We start from the raw sequence: 22,005 nt of genomic DNA, 5'->3' as shown, positions 1-22,005 counted from the left end.
TTAAAACTGTAATTGTGTTACAGTTATGATTCGGAATGTAAATACCTGATATGCACCTGTGTTGTTTTCTATTACACACCTGTTACTATGACCAGGGGGCCGTATTCACATGCTTAACTAATGGATCTGTTTTTTTCCAGATTAGTGGCAAGTTTTCTATATAGAACAGTGTGAACTACGTCATAGGATACACTGCAGTGCTTGTTTCCCTGTATCAGTGGGAGCACTGGGCTTGTTTTCCTGCAACAAGATGGTCCCATATTTGACAAATATTCAAAAGGTGTACCACACATATAATCCCCCATGTAAAAAAAGATGGGCCCACACATATAATACTCCCATGTATAGCAAGATGGTCCCACACATATAATCCCCCATGTATAGCAAGATGGTCCCACACATATAATCCCCCCCTGTATAGCAAGATGGTCCCACACATATAATCCCCCTGTATAGCAAGATGGTCCCACACATATAATCCCCCATGTAAAGAAAGATGGTCCCACACATGTAATACTCCCATGTATAGCAAGATGGTCCCACACATGTAATACTCCCATGTATAGCAAGATGGTCCCACACATATAATCCCCCATGTATAGCAAGATGGTCCCACACATATAATCCCCCCCTGTATAGCAAGATGGTCCCACACATATAATCCCCCATGTATAGCAAGATGGTCCCACACATATAATCCCCCCCTGTATAGCAAGATGGTCCCACACATATAATCCCCCATGTATAGCAAGATGGCACCACATATAATCCCCCATGTATAGCAAGATGGCACCACACATATAATCCCCCATGAAAAGAAAGATGGTCCCACACATGTAATACTCCCATGTATAGCAAGATGGCCCCACAGATGTAATTCCCCATATATATGATGGCCCCACACATGTAATCCCATTCTGTATACATGGCTCTGCTCCCACCCTCCCATCCTTGTATACATGGCACTGCTCCCACTCTCCCATCCTGTATACATGGCTCGGCTCCCACTCTGCCATCCTGTATACATGGCTCCGCTCCCACTCTCCCATCCTGTATACATGGCTTCGCTCCCATCCTGTATACATGGCTCTGCTCCCACTCTCCCATCCTGTATACATGGCTCCGCTCCCACTCTCCTATGCTGTATACATGGCTCCGCCCGCTCCCACTCTCCCATCCTGTATACATGGCTCTGCTCCCACCCTCCCATCCTGTATACATGGCTCTGCTCCCACTCTCCCATCCTGTATACAGTTGTGGCCAAAAGTATTGACACCCCTGCAATTCTGTCAGATAATACGCAGTTTCTTCCTGAAAATGATTGCAAACACAAATTCTTTGGTATTATTATCTTCATTTATTTTGTCTTAAATGAAAAAACACAAAAATAATTGTCCTAAAGCCAAATTGGATATAATTCAACACCAAACATAAAAAAGAGGGTGGGCAAAAGTATTGGCACTGTTCGAAAAATCATGTGATGCTTTTCTAATTTGTGTAATTAACAGCACCTGTAACTTACCGGTGGCACCTAGCAGGTGTTGGCAATAACTAAATCACACTTGCAGCCAGTTGACATGGATTAAAGTTGACTCAACTTCTGTCCTGTGTCCTTTTGTGTACCACATTGAGCATGGAGAAAAGAAAGAGGACCAAAGAACTGTCTGAGGACTTGAGAAACCAAATTGTGAGGAAGCATGAGCAATCTCAAGGCTACAAGTCCATCTCCAAAGACCAGAATGTTCCTGTGTTTACCATGCGCAGTGTCATCAAGAAGTTTAAAGCCCATGGCACTGTGGCTAACCTCCCTAGATGTGGACGGAAAAGAAAAATTGACAAGAGATTTCAACGCAAGATTGTGCGGATGTTGGATAAAGAACCTCGACTAACATCCAAACAAGTTCAAGCTGCCCTGCAGTCCGAGGGTACAACAGTGGCAACCCGTACTATCCGTCGGAGTCTGAATGAAAAGGGACTGTATGGTAGGAGACCCAGGAAGACCCCACTTCTTACCCCGAGACATAAAAAAGCCAGGCTGGAGTTTGCCAAAACTTACCTGAAAAAGCCTAAAACGTTTTGGAAGAATGTTCTCTGGTCAGATGAGACAAAAGTAGAGCTTTTTGGGCAAAGGCATCAACATAGAGTTTACAGGAGAAAAAAAGAGGCATTCAACGAAAAGAACACTGTCCCAACAGTCAAACATGGTGGAGGTTCCCTGATGTTTTGGGGTTGCTTTGCTGCCTCTGGCACTGGACTGCTTGACCGTGTGCATGGCATTATGAAGTCTGAAGACTACCAACAAATTTTGCAGCATAATGTAGGGCCCAGTGTGAGAAAGCTGGGTCTCCCTCAGAGGTCATGGGTCTTCCAGCAGGACAATGACCCAAAACACACTTCAAAAAGCACTAGAAAATGGTTTGAGAGAAAGCACTGGAGACTTCTAAGGTGGCCAGCAATGAGTCCAGACCTGAATCCCATAGAACACCTGTGGAGAGATCTAAAAATGGCAGTTTGGAGAAGGCACCCTTCAAATATCAGGGACCTGGAGCAGTTTGCCAAAGAAGAATGGTCTAAAATTCCAGCAGAGCATTGTAAGAAACTCATTGATGGTTACCGGAAGCGGTTGGTCGCAGTTATTTTGGCTAAAGGTTGTGCAACCAAGTATTAGGCTGAGGGTGCCAATACTTTTGTCTGGCCCATTTTTGGAGTTTTGTGTGAAATGATCAATGTTTTGCCTTTTGCTTCATTCTCTTTTGTGTTTTTTTCATTTAAGACAATTAAATGAAGATAATAATACCAAAGAATTTGTGTTTGCAATCATTTTCAGGAAGAAACTGAGTATTATCTGACAGAATTGCAGGGGTGTCAATACTTTTGGCCACAACTGTACATGGCTCTGCTCCCATCCTGTATACATGGCTCTGTTCTCACTCTCCCATCCTGTATACATGGCTCTGTTACGACTCTCCCATCCTGTATACATGGCTCTGCTCCGACTCTCCCATCCTGTATACATGGCTCTGCTCCCATCCTGTATACATGGCTCTGCTCCCATCCTGTATGCATGGCTCTGCTCCCATCCTGTATGCATGGCTCTGCTCCCATCCTGTATACATGGCTCTGCTCCCATCCTGTATACATGGCTCTGCTCCCATCCTGTATACATGGCTCTGCTCCCATCCTGTATACATGGCTCTGCTCCCATCCTGTATACATGGCTCTGCTCCCATCCTGTATACATGGCTCTGCTCCCATCCTGTATACATGGCTCTGCTCCCATCCTGTATACATGGCTCTGCTCCCATCCTGTATACATGGCTCTGCTCCCACTCTCCCATCCTGTATACATGGCTATGCTCCCACTCTCCCATCCTGTATACATGGCTATGCTCCCATTCTTGTATGCATGGCTGGGCTCCCCTGTCCTCTCCCATCCTCTCCCCCATCATACTTACCCTCACACCATCGCTGCTGAACTTCCCTGCATCTCTATCCTGGCGCGTCAGCTTCTTCCTGTATGGAGCAGTCACGTGGTACCGCTCATTTAAGGTCATGAATATGGACGCCATGCCTATGGGAGAGGAGTGGCGTCCATATTCATGACCTTAAATGAGTGGTACCACGTGACCGCTCAGCGCTGGATGAAGCCGCCGCGCCGACAGGGATGCAAAAACTTCGAGTGCTTTAGGCGACCCCTGTGTTTTGGTCGTTCGACCCCTGCCGGGGTCGCGACCCACAGCTTGAGAACCGCTGCTTTAACGGATCCTGGTGAGTCTGAGATTTTCTCATGACATATTATACTTTATGATAGTGATAAAATTTCTTTGAGATGACTTGCGTTTATTTGAAAAAAAATGGAAATTTGGCGACAATTTTGAAAATTTTGCAATTTTCAAACTTTTAATTTTTGTGCCCTTAAATCAGACGCATATCGCCCAAACTATTTAATAAATAACATCTCCCATATGTCTACTTTACATCAGCACAATTTTGGAACCAAATTTTTTTTTTGTTAGGAAGTTATAAGGGTTAAAAGTTGACCAGCGATTTCTCATTTTTACAACAAAATTTACAAAACCATTTTTTTTTTAGGGACCACCTCATATTTGAAGTCACTTTGAGGAGTCAATATGACAGGAAATACCCCAAAGTGACACCATTTTAAAAACTGCACTCCTCAAGGTGTTCAAAACCACATTCAAGAAGTTTATTAACCCTTCAGGTGCTTCACAGGAATTTTTGGAATGTGGAAGGAAAAAAATATACATTTAGGGTTTGTGCACATGGTGCGGTTTCTACTGCGGATCCGCAGCAGAACTGCAGGTGATGTAACAAGCTTTCCTACATCCATGATCTTTTTGTTACTACCAAACTCTCCTTCCTCGCCATCACCGAAACCTGGCTCACCCCTTCTGACACAGCCTCTCCTGCTGCACTTTCGTATGGCGGCTTCCACCTTTCTCACACCCCCTGCCCCAGCAGCAAACATGGTGGAGGAGTTGGTTTTCTCCTGTCAGATACCTGCTCCTTCACCCCAATCCCACTGCCACCCTCTGTTACCCTCCCTTCCTTTGAGGTGCACTCTGTGCGCATCTACTCCCCCTCCAACCTCCAACTGGCTGTCATCTACCGCCCCCCAGGGCCAGCCACCACCTTCTTTGACCACTTCACCACCTGGTTACTTCATTTCCTTTCCGCGGACATCCCTACTATCATCATGGGCGACTTCAACATCCCCATTGACACTTCCCTCTCAGCTGCCACTAAACTTCTATCTCTCACTTCCTCCTTCGGCCTCACTCAATGGTCTTCTACAGCCACCCACAAAGATGGCCACACACTGGACCTCATCTTCACCCGCCTCTGCTCCCTATCTAACCTCTCTAACTCACCTCTTCCTCTCTCTGACCACAACCTGCTCACATTCTCTTCCCTCTTCACTCCATGTCTACAATCCCCACCCCACAAACTTTCACACCCTCGCAGGAATCTTAAACACCTTGACCTACACTCATTCTCCGAATCCCTCCTCCCTCTTACAGATATAAGTTCCTTACACAATGCGGATGACGCTGCCGCTCTATATAACACCACAATAGCTGTAGCTTTGGAATCCGCTGCCCCACTTACACATACCAAAACTCGCAAAATCAACAGACAGCCCTGGCACACCAGCCTGACCAAAGAGCTGAGGCGAGCTTCCAGGGCTGCTGAGCGCAGATGGAAAAGATCCCACTCCAACGAGCATTTCATCGCATTCAAACAGTCCCTCACTACTTTCAAGACCACACTCGCCACAGCTAAACAAACCTACTTCTCATCTCTCATATCCTCCCTGTCTCACAACCCTAAACAGTTATTCAACACCTTCAATTCTCTCCTCCGCCCCCCAGCACCTCCTCCCTCCCCACTCATCTCAGCTGAAGACTTTGCCTCATTTTTCAAGCAGAAAATTGATAACATCAGGGACAGTTTTGGTCAACAACCCCCAGAGCCCTTCCTCCCGACTTCCCAGCCCTCCACCTTCAAAACCAACTTCTCCACCATTACAGAAGATCGACTCTCCACTCTACTCTCAAGATCACATCTCACCACCTGTGCACTCGACCCGATCCCATCCCACTTCATCCCAAACCTCACCACAGTCTTCATCCCAACCCTAACCCATCTCTTCAACCTATCACTAACAACTGGTGTTTTCCCCTCAAGCTTTAAACATGCCTCCATCACACCTATCCTCAAAAAGCCCTCTCTCGACCCATCCTCTGTATCTAGCTATCGCCCTATATCACTTCTCCCATACGCCTCCAAGCTACTGGAACAACACGTCTACCTTGAACTGTCCTCCCATCTCTCTTCTTGCTCCCTCTTCGACCGCTTACAATCTGGCTTCCGGTCACACCACTCCACTGAAACTGCCCTTACTAAGGTCACCAATGACCTCTTAACTGCCAAGAGCAAGCGACACTACTCTGTCCTCCTCCTCCTGGACCTGTCGGCTGTCTTTGACACAGTGGACCATTCCCTATTATTACAGACCCTCTCATCCCTCGGCATCACAGACTTGGCCCTCTCCTGGATCTCATCATACCTAACAGACCGGACATTCAGCGTCTCCCACTCACACACCACCTCCTCACCTCGCCCCCTATCTGTCGGAGTCCCACAAGGTTCAGTCCTAGGGCCCCTGCTGTTCTCTATTTACACCTTTGGCCTGGGACAGCTCATAGAATCTCATGGCTTTCAGTATCATCTTTATGCTGATGACACACAGATCTACATCTCTGGACGAGATATCACCTCCCTACTAACCAGAATCCCTCAATGTCTGTCCACTATTTCATCCTTCTTCTCCACTAGATATCTGAAACTCAACATGGACAAAACAGAATTCATCATCTTTCCCCCATCTCACGTGACCCCCCCTACGAACCTATCAATTACAGTAAATGACTGCCCACTCTCCCCAGTCCCACAAGCTCGCTGCCTCGGAGTAATCCTTGATGCTGATCTCTCCTTCAAACCACATATCCAAACCCTTTCCACTTCCTGCCGACTTCAACTCAAAAATATTTCACGCATCCGTTCATTCCTCACCCAAGAATCTGCAAAAACCCTAGTCCATGCCCTCATCATCTCTCGCCTTGACTACTGCAACCTCATGCTCTGCGGCCTCCCCTCAAACACTCTCGCACCCCTCCAATCTATTCTAAACTCTGCTGCCCGACTAATCCACCTGTCCCCCCGCTATTCCCCAGCTTCTCCCCTCTGTCAATCCCTTCACTGGCTCCCAATTGCCCAGAGACTCCATTACAAAACCCTAACCATGACATACAAAGCCATCCACAACTTGTCTCCTCCATACATCTGTGACCTCGTCTCCCGGTACTTTCCTGCACGCAACCTCCGATCCTCACAAGATCTCCTTCTCTACTCCCCTCTTATCTCCTCTTCCCACAATCGCATACAAGATTTCTCTCGCGCATCACCCCTACTCTGGAACTCTCTACCACAACATATCAGACTCTCACCTACCATCGAAACCTTCAAAAAGAGCCTGAAGACCCACCTCTTCCGACAAGCCTATAACCTGCAGTAACCACCGATCGACCAAACCGCTGCACGACCAGCTCTACCCTCGCCTACTGTATTATCACCCATCCCTTGAAGATTGTGAGCCCTCGCGGGCAGGGTCCTCTCTCCTCCTGTACCAGTTATGACTTGTATTGTTTAAGATTATTGTACTTGTTTTTATGTATACCCCCCTCACATGTAAAGCGCCATGGAATAAATGGCGCTATAACAATAAATAATAATAATAATAATGTACAGTACCATTATAGCCTATGTAAAAAAAAAAAGCTGCTGTGCACATGCTGCGGATTTTTCCGCGCGTTTTTTGTGCGGAAAAAAAAAGCAGCATGTCACTTCTTTTGTGATGTTTTGCTGCAGTTTTCCACCTGCTCCATTCTACAAATCCGCAGGTGGAAAACCGCACAAAAACGGCAGTAAAACCGCAAAAAAAAAGGGAAGAAATCCGCAGGAAAAATGCAGGTCATTTGACCTGCGGATTTAGTCAAATCCGCGAGAGGATCCGCACTGTGTGCACATAACCTTACTTTTCTTTCACAAAAATTTTCCTTTAGACCTAATTTCTTTTTACTTTCGCAGGGGTAACTGGAGAAAATGGACCATACCTTTTGTTTTGCTATTTCTCCTAAGCATACCAATACCCCATATGTAGAGGAAATCTACTGTTTGGGCGCACGGCTGGGCTTAGAAGAGAAGGAGCGCCATTTGACTTGTGGAATGCAAAATTTGATGGAATAATTAGTGGACGCCATGTTGCGTTTGGAGAGCCCCTGATGTGCCTAAACAGTTGAAACCCCCCACAAGTGGCCCCATTTTGGAAACGACCCCTTTGGGACCTTATCTTGATATGTATTGAGCACCTTGAACCCATAGGTTCTTCACAGAAGTTTACAATGTTAAGCCGCGAAAATAAAAAATCACATTTTTCCCACAAAAATCATTTTTAGCTACGAATGTTGTATTTTCTCAAGGGCAAAAGGAGAAAATGGACCCCAACGTTTGTTGTGCAATTTCTCCTGAGTGCATCGATACCCCATATGTGGTCAAAAACTACTTTTGAGGCACAGTGCAAACCTCAGAAGGGAAGTAGCACCATATTACAGTGCAGATTTTGCTGCACTTGTTTGAGGGTACAATGTTATATTCACAGAGCCCCTGAGGTACCAGAACAGCAGAACCCCCCCATAAATGAGCCAATTTCACCAATTAAACCTCTCGTTTAATTCAACTAGGGGTGCAGTGAATATATTGACACCACAGGTGTGTCACAAACTTTTATACCATTGGGCAGTGAAGAAAAAATAATTTACATTTTTACCACCAACATTGTGTGTTGGCCCCAAGTTTTACATTTTCACACTGGGAAATTGGTAAAAATGGCACCAGAATTTGTCCCACAATTTCTGCTGAAAGTAGAAATACCCTATGTATGACTGTACAGTACTACTTTGCCATATGGAGTGACTTGGGAGGGACGAAGCGCTATTTGCCTCCTGGAGCGCAGATTTCCTTAGACTAGTTTTGTGGATTCCATATAAGGGTATGTGCACAAATTGCGGATTTGGCCCTGCGGATCCGCAGCAGTTTTCCATGCGGTGTACAGTACCATGTAAATCTATGGAAAACCTAATCCGCTGTGCACATGCTGTCGAAAATTCCACGCAGATTTGCTGCGGTTTATTTTCCGCAGCATGTCACTTCTTTGTGCGGAATCTGCATCGTTTTTACACCTCTTCCATTACAGGAATCCGCAGGTGTAAAAGCGCAGGCGAAATCCGCACAAAATCTGCAGTAAATCTGCACTAAATCCGCAGGTAAAATGCAGGTAATTTTACCTGCGGATTCAGCCAAATCCGCACGTAAAAATCCACAGCCAAGTCCGCAACGTGTGCACATACCCTAAAGAGCCCCTAAGTGCTAGAAAAGCAGAATCCCCTAAAGTGACCCCATTATGGAAATTATATCCCTTTGGGAATTTATCTACAGATGTAGTGACGGTTTTGACTCCATGAGTGTTTTCCAGAAACAGGCAGCAGTGGATGTGAGTGAAAATTGCAAACTGCCGTTGTAGTGACCAGTACGTTATACCCATCCCATGCTTCTGGAGACACACACCTGTAAATTAGGCGGGCTCTCATCACTACAGAAATGCCAAACTTGTTGGGCGCTATATGTTGTTTAGGCACACTGGGGCTCAGAAAGGAGGGGGCATTTGGATTTGGGAGCTGAGAATTTGCTGAATTTCTTTTGGGGGGGTGAGGAGCCATTTAGCTTTTCCAGAGCCTTTGTGCCACCCGTAACGTGGAAGCCCCTATATTTCTGTTAACAGATGACAGACCTGAGTGATGGCTTGCTTTTTTGTGGATTGAGTGGAAGCTTTTATTGGGAACATTTTACATCATAATGTTTGGGATCACAATAATCCGGCACTCTATGCTTACCACTTAATTTGTTGTTTCCATCTAAACCTCTTAGTGACGTGATTCCGATGAAACCTCCGATGGATTCATTCACTGTAGTGAGGCAGCAGAGTTAATCTGGACTCCGTCTGGTCTCTGTTTGTTACTTTTCAGAAGTGCAAAAAACTGTGGCCGATGGCACTTTTATGCAATCCTAAAAAGACGGACACTGCCGGATCACAGGTCCCATGGCATCTACATTGCCTCCATCTGCCTCATTATAGGAAATCTTCAGCCAGAGGTTCTGTCTGAATCACGTATTTTAGAGATTTACACGGAAACCCCGTTGTAAGCGCTCAACTCAGAACGCAGGATAAATGATCGCCGAGCCTTACTGTGATCTTAGGGAGGCAGAATGAAAAAATCAACAGCATGTGAAGAATTGCTTTTATTTATTTTTTATGCCATTCATCGTGCGGTATAAGGGATTATGCAACTTTATTCTTCGGGTCAGTGCAATTACAGTGATACCAGATTTATGTTGAGTTTTTACATTTGGCTGCTGTCACACACTAGATGCTTTTTATTGCGTAAACTAGTTTTTGCATCACCATATTTTGAGAGCTATAATTTTTTTATTTTTCGGTCTACATAGTCATGTGAGGTCTTGTTATTTTGCGGGACGAGCTGACGTTTCTATTGGTACCATTTTCGGACGCATGACAATTTTTGATTGCCTTCTATTCCGGTTTTTGTGTGACAGACTGAACAACAACCAGCAATTGCTTTTTTTTTTTTTTTTTCCCTTTTAACCCCTTCTTTACCAATGACGGAATAGTACGTCATCGGTAAGGATCCCCTGCTTTGAGGTGGGCTCCGACGGTGAACCCACCTCAAAGCCGCGACATGCCAGCTGTTATGAACAGCTGATATGTGCCCACAATAGGCGCGAGCGGAATCGCCGTCCGCCCGTGCCTATTAACTAGTTAAATCCCGCTCTGAAAGCTGACAGCGGGCATTTAAATAGCACTTCCGGCCGCCAGGCCGGAAATAAGCTCATCGCCGACCCCCGTCACATGATCAGGGGGTCGGCGATGCGTTGCCTGGACAACCACAGGTCTCATAGAGAACTTTATGGTTGTTCCAGGCAGATGGCTTTGAGCGCCGCCCGGTGGACGGCGCTCAAAGCACAGCAGTAAATCTGCTACATATGGGCGATCTGCTAATCGCTCATATGTAGCAGAGCCGATCGGGTTGTGCATGCCAAAAGTGAAAAAAAACAATGTTAAAAAAACCCTAAAAGTTCAAATCCACTCCCCTTTTGCCCCAATCAAAATAAAGCAATTATAAAAAAATCCCACATACACATATTAGGCATCGCCGCGTTCAGAATCGCCCGATCTATCAATAAAAAAAAAAGCATCAACCCGATCGCTAAACGGCATAGCGAGAAAAAAATTCAAAACACCAGAATTACGTTTTTTGGTTGCCGCAACATTGCATTAAAATGCAATAATGGGCGATCAAAAGAACGTATTTGCACAAAAGTGGTATCATTAAAATCATCAGCCCGGCACGGAAAAAATAAGCCCTCACCAACCCCAGATCACGAAAAATGGAGACGCTACGGGTCTCAGAAAATTGCGCAATTTTTTTTTTTTTTTTTTAGGAAACTTTGGAATTTTTTTTCACCACTTCGATAAAAGAGAACATAGACATGTTTTGTGTCTATGAACTCGTAATGACTTGGTGAATCATAATGGCAGGTCAGATTTAGCATCTAGTGAACCTAGCAAAAAAGCCAAGCAAAAAACAAGTGTGGGAGTGCACTTTTTTTGCGATTTCACCGCACTTGGAATTGTTTTTCCTTTTTCGAGTACACGACATGGTAAAACCAATGGTGTCATTTGAAAGTACAACTCGTCCAGCAAAACATAAGCCCTCACATGGCCATATTGACAGAAAAATAAAAAAGTTATGGCTCTGGAAAGAAGGGGAGCGAAAAACGAAAAATCGAAAAAAGCTCTGGGAATGAAGGGGTTAAAGATGGAATAACATTGTGTTCACAGCCGAGAATGGCAATCACAGCATGCCATAGTATTCTTTGTCTGTGGCAATAACCAGATTTTCTGAAAATAAATCTTAAGAGATCCTAATTTAAGGGTTAATCTGATTTTGGCAAATAAATAGGATTTTTGTATAATGTAAAATAATACATTTTTAGCACACTTTTGCATCTATTCTCATGCAGTAACTCAAACTGAACTTTATTTATTTTTTTTTATACCCGAGTAATAAAAATTTATCCTGGTCATGAGATGCAAACAAAAAAGCGCGTGGGTAATTGAAAACCCCGCTCTGATATCTGTGCTGTTAATGTAATTAGAGATGGGCGGACACCTGGATGTTCGGGTCTAGCGGGTTCGGCCGAATAGTTACAAAAAGTTTTGGTTCGGGTACCAGAACAGTACCCAGACCCCATTGACTTGAATGGGGGGCCTAAACATCCATTCTTTGCTCTGCTGTCATGTGCATGACAGCTCGGCAAACACCGCTTCTGATACCTTAGTCACACCTCCTTCTACTCGTGCGTGACTTCCAATCAGTGCTCGAGGGCTTGTCCTCTGGAAGTGCCTCTTTCATTTTCAGGGCAGGCTTTTTCCTGCCCCATCGTGTGCGCCAACCAATCAGTAAGCGAGAGCTCTTGCGTGCACTTTCCATCCTATGGAAGCACTCTTCTTACTTTAACAGCGCGGGCTTTCAACCTGCCTTTCCAGAAACTGCCCCTTCCGCCTCCTTGACTCTGTCTCCATCTCCAGGGATGTTTCATGTCCTACTGCAACTCCACGTTGCATTCTCTTGCAGGACGTGTTTCCCCTTCATCCAGGAACGGGTAGACTCTTTCCAAACTTTTTTCTTCCCACCTAGACTTAGCCGTCCTCAGTATCCCCTCTCAGATTCTGATCATACATATGCACAGACCCAGGGAGTCTCTCTCCCGCCCCTCCCGTACTATCCTTCACTAGGCCTGTGCCCTCTGCAAAAAAGTGGACCACAGGTCAGGCTTTGGCTTTCGGCCCAGATTGCAGCCCTTCCATCATGCAAGCCTCACAAGCCCCCCGTCGCCCTGTGTGAGAGCACCTCACCTTCCCCATAGTAGGCTGTTACTATTTTTCAATCACTAACTGACTGACCTAACCAAGGTATCCCAGTCCCTAGTACAGGTCCTTGAACATTTACCTAACATTTCAGCCGCACAGCTCCCATATCTTATTCCCTTTCATCTATCCTGGTATTCTTACAATCAGGGATAGAGTCAGATTTGTCTCTTAGTACTCTCAAGGGTCAGGTGTCTGTACTCTGAATTCTGTTTCAACTAAATTTGGCCTCTTTTTCCCCAGGTCAAGACCTTCCTTCAGGGAGTTGCTCCTCTAGCACCACCATATTGTCCCCCTGAGGGCTATGTGCACACATTGCGGTTATGAAAATTACGCTGGAGCCCACACAATTTTTTTCATTTTTTTCTTTAAATTAAGAGTTGCTGTTTGGTTACAGCCTATGTAGGTTCATACTGTTAGCGCTCCTACATAGGCTGGTGACAATATGTGTGTGTTTGTGCTTACTTATTGGCTTAGTAATGAGGGTGTCGGGCTGACACCTTTTCATTACTAAGCCTAGGGCTTGGTGTCATTGACAGCTGCTGACACCAAGCCCTAAACCCATTACTCTGATGCTACTGCATCAGAATGAAAAAGGTGGTGTTGAACCAAGAAATTACATCACAAAACTTTTTTAATATCTTTATTTATAGCTCAAAAATGCCTTCATTGCTGTATATGCAAATAAAGTCCGTGGAGCCTCATTTAAGAGTCTCAAACACGGGATAATATTCATTGCTGTATAAAAATGCCTACAAAACCACACCAATAATCGTGGCAAAATGCGTGTTATTGCCAAAGCGTTTTTGCTGCCAAGAGATAGAGAAGCCTTGTAGAAATTTCTGCCATCAAATACTCAACGTGCGCACATAGCCTGAAGACTCGTGGAACCTTAACCTTGCTTTGAGTATGCTTCAGGGATCCCCCTTCCAACCCATTTAGGACATCTCGGCTGCTCTTCTTTCCTGGAAGGATGCCTTTTTGGTTGCAATCACTTCCATCAGAATTATTGTCTCTTGCCGCTCCCAATTCCTCGTTTTTTTACCAGGACAAGGTGGTTCTTCGTCCGGTGCCTTCCTTCCTTCCTACGGTGGTTTCCCTGTTCCATATCAACGAGGATATTGTTCTTCCTTCCTTCTGCCCATCCCCTGGAAAGGTCTTTCCACAAACTGTACCTAGTTGAAGCACTGCATTTCTGCCTCTCAAGAACCGCATCCTTCAGACGTTTGGATTCCTTGTTCGTCATTCTTGAGGGTCGCCGGAAGCATCTACCTGCTTCCGAGTCTATCCCCCGTTGGAACCTCTCGGCTATACTGGAGGCTTATTGTGTCCAGGATAGACCATTCCCTCCGGGAGTATGTATAATGCATACATACCCTCCGGTCACTACTCAGAAACCGGCGAATCCCGACAGCGCACAGTACGTGAGCTGGGGGCATTCATAAGTCTGCAGTCACACAGACAAACTGCACACTTATCAATTTGGACCGGACAACCTCTTTGAATAGACCAAGAGTGAAGTAACATGTGCCTTGCCAAAAATCGTACTCCCTTCCCTGCTGGAGTAAGTTTTGTGGCTTGGCAAACACCGCCAGTCATAAATTTGACGAAAGGTGGTCGCCATGCCTCCATCCTGCCCCACTCCAGCAGTCGAAGCTGGGCAAAAATGAACACGAAAAGTCATAACATTTTAGTGCAGCCTCAAGTTGCGGCAACATTTTCCAACTTTTAAAAGCTTTTTACCCCAGAATTGTGGGGTAAAAGCTTTGATGAATCGGGCATTTTATCTTTATGTAGTATTTTTTTGTTCCGACATGGTTTGAGTGTTCTTACCATCCATATTCACAAATCCACTAGGGAAAATTGTGGTAAAGTACGCCAACATTCTCTTAAAATTATGTCAAAGAGGAATACATGATGTTTACCATATCTACCAAAGTTCAAGAAGCCCAGCAACTAAAACTAGCTTCGACAGTTTAAAAAAAAATGTCATGGATAAAGGGTCGAGGCTGTAAAATGGACTAGATTTGTATATTACGTGCTGTTTTGAGTGGAATTAACTTTTTAGCACCTTATGACAGATGACAAATCTTCCCCAGCAGGGTCTGAGCTGGAATCTACAGCTAGACTAATAAACGGCAGACTCTGTGGGGCTGGAGACAATGTAGACGAGATTATTCTACTTTATTTGCAGCTTGATTCATTTGTGACTTATGTGAACCACTGAAGTTACATTTTAAGCAATTTAAGAAACACTCTTCTTGAAATCAATGGGGGCTGCTCATGACTTCCCTCTGTTATCATCTGGCATTTTATGAGAGATGACGACCAAGTGAAACTTATGACTTTCATCATTACAAAGCAATAGACAACTTATGTATAACTGACCGTGCTTGCATATGCTTTGCACTAATAAATGCATGGATGCTGAATCATTAATGGCTTTTTAATTCTTTGTTGGCTTTAACTGAAAGTTATTTGGTAATTGTGTCTTAAATGTGACTTTTTTTTTAATCGTTTTGCAGGCATGAAAGAGGAGATGAATACCATTACGTTTGCTACAATTCCTACTCTACCAACCACAAGCAGAGTTATCCAGACTGTAGCAAGTGCATTACCCCAAACTGTTCAGGGACAGAAAGTTACACTTCTACAGCCCACTGCCCCAGTCAGTATAGCCCAGCACTCTCCGGTGGTGACAAAAGAGGTTGTGACTACTGCCAGCCTTCCTGCAAATATATATGGTACGTAGACCACATACATCCTAGATTTTGTACAAAAGTGTGTTTCACCCTTGCCTACCACCTAAATGTATGGTAGACTGCATACTTTTGTCCTGCATCTGCAACATGTGAACTCGGCCTTAATGTACATCTACATTGTTTTTTGTTAATATTGGTATTAAGCAAAATTTACGTTAACTCCTAAATTATCTAAATTACCTAGACACAATTGATGGTCACCAAACAGAAAGCTGTAATATATTCATACCTTATTGTTACATGGTTAATATAAAAACACAATAAAAACAATGAAATGCTAGTAAATAAGAAATAAAGAGACACAATGGGCAGGGAACAAGATATTATATTGGGCAAAACTCCATCAATAAGTTCTAGTTCATATATAATGGATAAGGACCATTACTACATATGTAAGGAATTGCACAATGGCAATTGCTATATAATGTACATGTACAAAGACCTGAATCTAAGTAAGATTTCTGTGCAAGGTCATTGAGTATAAAGCAGTAACTTAAAGGGGTTATCTGGGACTTTGGGGTCTTTTGGTTATGCGACTAAGAACTTACAGGCAAGTAGTTGATAACTATCTGCTTGTTCTATCCTGCAACGATCTGTTCCAGCTTAGGCTGCAGTTCTCTGGGTTCAGTTGACCTCATGTCAATAGAGCAGCTCTTTCACTACAGTCTGTTCTGTTAATTGGATGTCACTGCTGATTGACAGTCGGCTCCCCTCATTTAGACAGTGTGAAGCCGGCTTTCAATCATCAGCAGTGATGCCCTGTCGACAGTGCAAAGTGGTAGATTAGAAGCTTCTCTGTCGACGTGATGTCACCGGAAGCAGGAGTATCACCTGCAAGAGCGGTTCATGGCTATACTGTACACAAAGAGATTTTCACAGAGCAAAACAGGCAGGTGGTTAGCAACTACCTGTCGGATGGTTTTAGTCCCCACAGAAAAAGCAAAGTCACAGATAACCCATTTTAGTGTGTGGAATACTTGGTTTTACTCATGCCATGAAGTGTTTGGTGTAGAACGCAAAGCAGAACAGTAATAGCTACTTATTAACCCCTAATGGTATAATGGCAACCGCAAAAAAAAAAAAAAAAAATCAGATTTTATTCGGACTCCCATGTCAGCACCACGAGAGAGGGGATCCGCCCTTCAGGAACAAGAAACCTACAGATACAAAAGGGCGGCACCTCTCCCACGCATCAGTTGGTTTCCTGTTCCTGAGGGGACGGGATCCTACAGACGAGATGCTGGATCCCAGGCCGGCCAGTGCAGGTAGCAAGGGGGTCTCCTACCTCGGCCTGGTGCGGAGCTCCTGGAGGACGCCACGGTGGCCCGGGATGGGTGGCACGGCGGTGGCATGTGCAGCAGGGAGCAGGTGTCCGGAGGATGTCCGTCTCCATAGAAGATGCCGCCGGTAAGTATGCCCCCCGGGGGCTCCCGGCTCCGGCGGCGCGCTTGCGGTGGTCAGGGGGGCCGGCGCGGCTGCAGGGTGCTAAGGCTGGGGAGCGCTGCATATTGGTGCGCCCGGGCGTCCCGCGTCATTTCCGGTGACGTCTGAGGGCGCTTCCGGGTCGGCGAAGACCCAAGATGGCGACGCCCATCGGTGAAGCGCCGGTAAGCGCCGGTTCACCTGACAAGCTGGGGAGCGGGGCCCTATAAGGGGGGGGAGGGCGCGGCAGGCGGAAATCTGTCCGGAGGAGGGGTATATAGGCAGGACCCTAGATGGGTGCCATGCCTTGGCCACATTATTGCATGCAGTAATGGAGAGCGATCAGGAGCAGCGGCAGCAGCGACAGTCATCACTGGATGACCTTCGGCAGGTAAAACAAAAGGAGTCCCGTGACAGTAAGGAGCGTGCGGGACGAAGTGACCAGTCCAGTCATAAAGGCTACTCTAGACGGACAGGAGCATCGGCTGAGAAAAATCCCCCTCATTCTCCGGTACTTAATTGTGGCACTGGTAAGTGATCTACGTGAATGTTCACTCAGTGACTGGGCCTCCCTCTATGTTTTATTCTAGGGGAAGAAGGCCACGAGTAAAACCAAACACAGAGAATGCGCACTTTGTGCGTGCCCGTTACCAGACTCATGCCCCAAAAGGTTGTGTCCCCCCTGTATCCAGCAGACAGTGGCGGAAGAGTCGCCTGTTGTAGCTGCAAGCTTAAGGGACATAGTCAGGGCAGAGATGAAGGAAACCCTGAAATCCATGTCCCAACCAGAAAGCTTAAGGGGTGGGGACCCTGTGGATTCTGATTCCTCGGTAGAATGGAGGAGAAGTAAGGGCTCCCATGTTTCATCTCCCAAGTCCTCATCAGAAGAAGAGGACTCTGGTCGGTTTTGCCTGCCGCTTGACCGAGTAGACAAGCTGGTAAAAGCAGTTAGAGGGACAATGGAAGTGGAGGAGCCTAAGCCTCAGTTATCCATGCAGGATGTCATGTTCGAGGGGCTGGAGCAGAGGAAGCGAAGAGTCTTCCCAATGAACGAAAAAATTCAAGATCTGATCCACAGAGAGTGGAAGAAACTAGATAAAAGAGGGTCGCTACCACCAGCCCTCAAGCGTAGATACCCCTTCGATGATCTGACAGTGAATAATTGGGACAAGGCCCCCAAATTAGATGCGGCAATCGCGAAGGCGTCAAAAAGATCCTCACTACCCTTTGAGGACATGGGGTCCCTTAAAGATCCCTTAGATTCCTTAAAAGTACCTGCGAGATGGCAGCCGGTTCTTTAAGACCAGCAGTGGCATCAACATGCACGGCCAGGTCCATGATGGTCTGGTTGGACCAATTAGAGTCGCAGTTAAAACAAGGAACGTCTAGACAGACAATTCTTGGGGCCCTACCAATAATCCAGGAGGCCGCAGCCTTCCTAGCAGATGCCTTTGCTGATGCAGTAAGAATGGCCACTAGAGCAGCAGGACTCTCTAATGCGGCTCGTAGAGCCCTGTGGCTAAAATGCTGGCAGGGAGACATTCAATCCAGAGCGAAACTCTGTACTATCCCGTGTGAGGGGGAATATTTGTATGGAGCAGTCCTGGATGAACTGCTTGAGAAAGCCGGGGACGATAAGCAAAAATTCCCAAATCTTTGGTCGGCATTCTACCGACGTCCATTTAATAGAAGGAGATTCAGTCAGGGGAGAAGGCGCAATCCTTCGCCTAATAGAGACCATCCCAGATGGGAGGATAGAAGAAGAAGAGGTACGGGCTTAATGTTCAGGCGCTCGTCGAGAGAACGAAAGAAACCGAATCAATGACTAGCAATTCCCGTGGGAGGTAGACTGTCATCCTTCCTCCCGGCATGGTTACAGATCACCAATAGTGACTGGGTGCGGAATGTAATATCCAATGGGCTCAGGTTGGAGTTCAGTCATGTTCCATGGGATACCTTTAAACCAACTCCCTTAAGATCTTCGCCCCTCAAACAAGCTGCTTTAGAAGCGGAGGTCTTGAGCTTATGCCTGAAAGACGTCCTGGTAGACGTTCCGGAATCTGAGAGAGGTAGAGGTTTCTACTCTCCCCTTATTCCTAATCCAAAAAACGGATAAGACATTTAGAACGATTATTAATTTACGTTTCCTTAATGAGTTTTTGGTTAATCGCACCTTTAAAATGGAATCCATCAATTCAACAATAAAAATGTTGTTTGAAGGGTGTTTTATGGCAGTCGTGGACTTGAAAGACGCGTACTATCATGTGCCTATCCACGCAGATTTCCATCAGTTCCTAAGAGTGGCAGTTCCGATAGACTGTATAATCCGTCATTATCAGTATAGGGCCCTTCCCTTTCGTCTCTCAGCAGCGCCCCGGGTATTTACGAAGATAGTGGCTTAAGTTATGGCTCATTTGCGGGAGGTTGATATCTTAATTGTCCCATATTTAGGCGATTTTTTGATTGTGGGGAATTCGGTGGACTATTGTCTATCCCAGATAGAGAAGGCTAAGTCCAGATTAGAGAGCCTCGGATGGATAATAAATTACGAGAAATCCCGATTTCAGCCCTTAAGGGTCCAGAAGTTTCTAGGCTTACTGTTAAATTCAGAAACTCAGCAGTGTCTGTTGCCATTAGATAAATTACAACATATACAGCAGCAGGTTCTTCGGGCAATTAATAAACCCTCCATGACCCTCAGGCAGGTCATGTCTCTGTTAGGCTCTCTAACCTCATGTATCGCAGCAGTCAGGTGGGCACAATTCCACACTAGAGCCCTTCAGAAAGATGTCCTAGTTAATAGCAGGGCCTTAGAGGGCTCTCTACAGAGTCAGGTATCGCTAAGCTCTTTGACTCTTACATCTCTTAGGTGGTGGCTCAATGACAGAAACTTATCCTCAGGGGTGCCCTGGGGGACGCAGATAACCCGCATAATAACCACAGACGCTAGCCCTTTGGGTTGGGGGACCCATATGGGGGACATAGTGGTACAGGGACATTGGGACTCCGATGCTGATACCTCATTTAACCAAAGGGAGCTGTTGGCGATTGAGTTAGCAGTTAAAAAACTCATTATGTACCTACAGGGTCAGGGTCATCATGTGAAGATTCTCTCGGACAACCAGGTAGCAGTAGCCTATGTCAACCACCAAGGTGGAACTCGCTCCGAGGCCCTGATGCGGATAACGGAACGTCTCCTTCAGATAGCCGAGAAAAATTTTCGATCTTTAACTGCGCTCCACATCAGGGGAAAAGACAACATGAAGGCAGATTTTCTAAGCCGCAGGGCCCTAAGGCTAGGAGAATGGGCTTTAAACACGGACATTTACAACCAGATTGTCCGCAAGTGGGGTCAGCCGGAGGTAGACCTCTTTGCCACCAAAGAAAACAGGAAGGAAAAAACATTCTGCTCTCTGAATCTCAGGGAAGATCCACTGGCAGTGGACGCCTTTCTGATAAGGAAGGCATATGCCTTTCCGCCATTACACCTCCTACCTCTGGTAGTAAGGAAGATCAGGGAAGATCGGGCAAGGGTCATATTAATTTCCCCATTTTGGCCCAGAAGGACCTGGTTTGCATGGTTAAGGACCATGTCGGTATGCGATCCCTGGGTACTGCCGAACCGTCCGGATCTCCTCTACCAGGAGCCAGTCAGCCACCCACAGGTAGCGGGACTTCATTTGACGGCGTGAGGACACTATTAAAGGATAGAGGGTTCTCCAAAAATTTAATTGATACCCTCCTGAAAAGCAGAAAACAAACTACCACAAACATCTACGCTAGAACTGGAGGCGATTCCTGTCCACCTTTCAGTTTGATGTCAGGGACAGAATTCCCACAAAACAGATTCTGGAATTCCTCCAGAGGGGTCTCAAATTGGGTCTCTCCACAAGGATATTAAAAGTTCAGGTTTCAGCCTTAGGGGCCCTATTTGCATGTGATATTGCCAGCAACTATTGGGTGGCGAGGTTCATCAAAGCAGCGGCTAGATCGAGACCCATACACAAGGACAGATGTGTACCTTGGAACTTAAATTTAGTCCTTACAGCAATGACAGACAGACCATTTGAACCTCTAGATTCAGCCTCACTAAAGGTTATATCACTTAAAGCAGCCTTTCTGGTAGCGATAACATCCGCACGTAGAATAAGTGACATACAGGCACTTTCCAGATTGCCTCCTCCTTACACAGAATTCTTACAGGAGAGAGTAATCCTAAGGCCGGACCTGACATACCTTCCCAAAGTAGCATCACACTTTCACAGAACACAGGGGATAGTTCTGCCTTCTTTCCTCCCTAATCCGACCAATCCTAGGGAACAAAAACTTCAGGCATTAGATGTTAAGAGATTCCTACTTAAATATTTGTCAGCCACGGATCCTTGGAAGAAGGAGAATGCATTATTTCTATCCTTCCAAGGTCCCAGGAAAGGATGCAGAGTATTAAAACGCACGTTAGCAAGGTGGATTAGGGAGGCTATCTCTCTTGCCTACACAGCAGGTGGCGGTCTGGCTCCACAGAATTTGATGGCGCATTCCACTCGTGCCATGGCATCATCTTGGGCAGAGAGATCGGGAGTGTCAATTGACCAGATATGTAAGGCGGCCACCTAGTCATCTCCCTCCACCTTTTTTAACCACTATCGGTTAGATATGGGTGCCTCCTCGGATCTCGCCTTTGGGCTAAGGGTGCTGCAGGCTGTAGTCCCTCCCTAAGTTAGTTTACATCTCTGTAATTCTCTCGTGGTGCTGTCATGGGAGTCCAAATAAAGTATTAAGTTACGTACCGGTAACAGTATTTTTCGGAAGCCCATGACAGCACCCTTAGTTCCCTCCCTTGTTCACGTATAGGGGTGTGTTATGATTGAGTCACCGTAGGAGGCAAAAATAGAAATGCTAGCTAAGTCCAGAAAACCAGAGAAGTTGGCAGTTATCGGATTGCAAACCCCTGAACCTATCAACACAACTAGCAGTAGCCGTGGGGGGCTCCTACGATGCCCTAGGCCCCTCGATCACAGCCGGAGGACTACATAGCCTAAAGACAGAAAGGGAAATCTAAACTGCCCCAGAGCAGACCCCAAAGCAAAAGGCAGCCCCCCACATATAATGACGGTGAAGCAAGAAGAAAGAACAAAACACAGACGGAAAGATAGACTGAGCAAAGATGGGGCC

At 45.9% G+C, this 22,005-nt stretch overlaps 1 protein-coding gene across 1 annotated transcript in view; it reads left to right on the top strand.

Annotated features, from left to right (window-relative positions):
- The window catches only part of FOXK1 (forkhead box K1), a 136,637-nt gene that overhangs the window by 106,526 nt on the left and 8,106 nt on the right, over positions 1–22,005 (top strand). Inside the window, exon 8 of the mRNA XM_073546657.1 lies at positions 15,175–15,393. Within this exon, the coding sequence (XP_073402758.1) occupies positions 15,175–15,393 (219 nt within the window). The remainder of the gene's footprint in view (positions 1–15,174; positions 15,394–22,005) is intronic.

Source organism: Dendrobates tinctorius, unplaced genomic scaffold (assembly GCF_039654945.1).
Source record: "Dendrobates tinctorius isolate UK_male_01 unplaced genomic scaffold, ASM3965494v1 ptg000150l, whole genome shotgun sequence".
In the NCBI taxonomy this organism is placed as follows: domain Eukaryota; kingdom Metazoa; phylum Chordata; class Amphibia; order Anura; family Dendrobatidae; genus Dendrobates; species Dendrobates tinctorius.
Note: the sequence above shows the minus strand (reverse complement) of the source record. Positions and strands in the feature narration are given on the sequence as shown.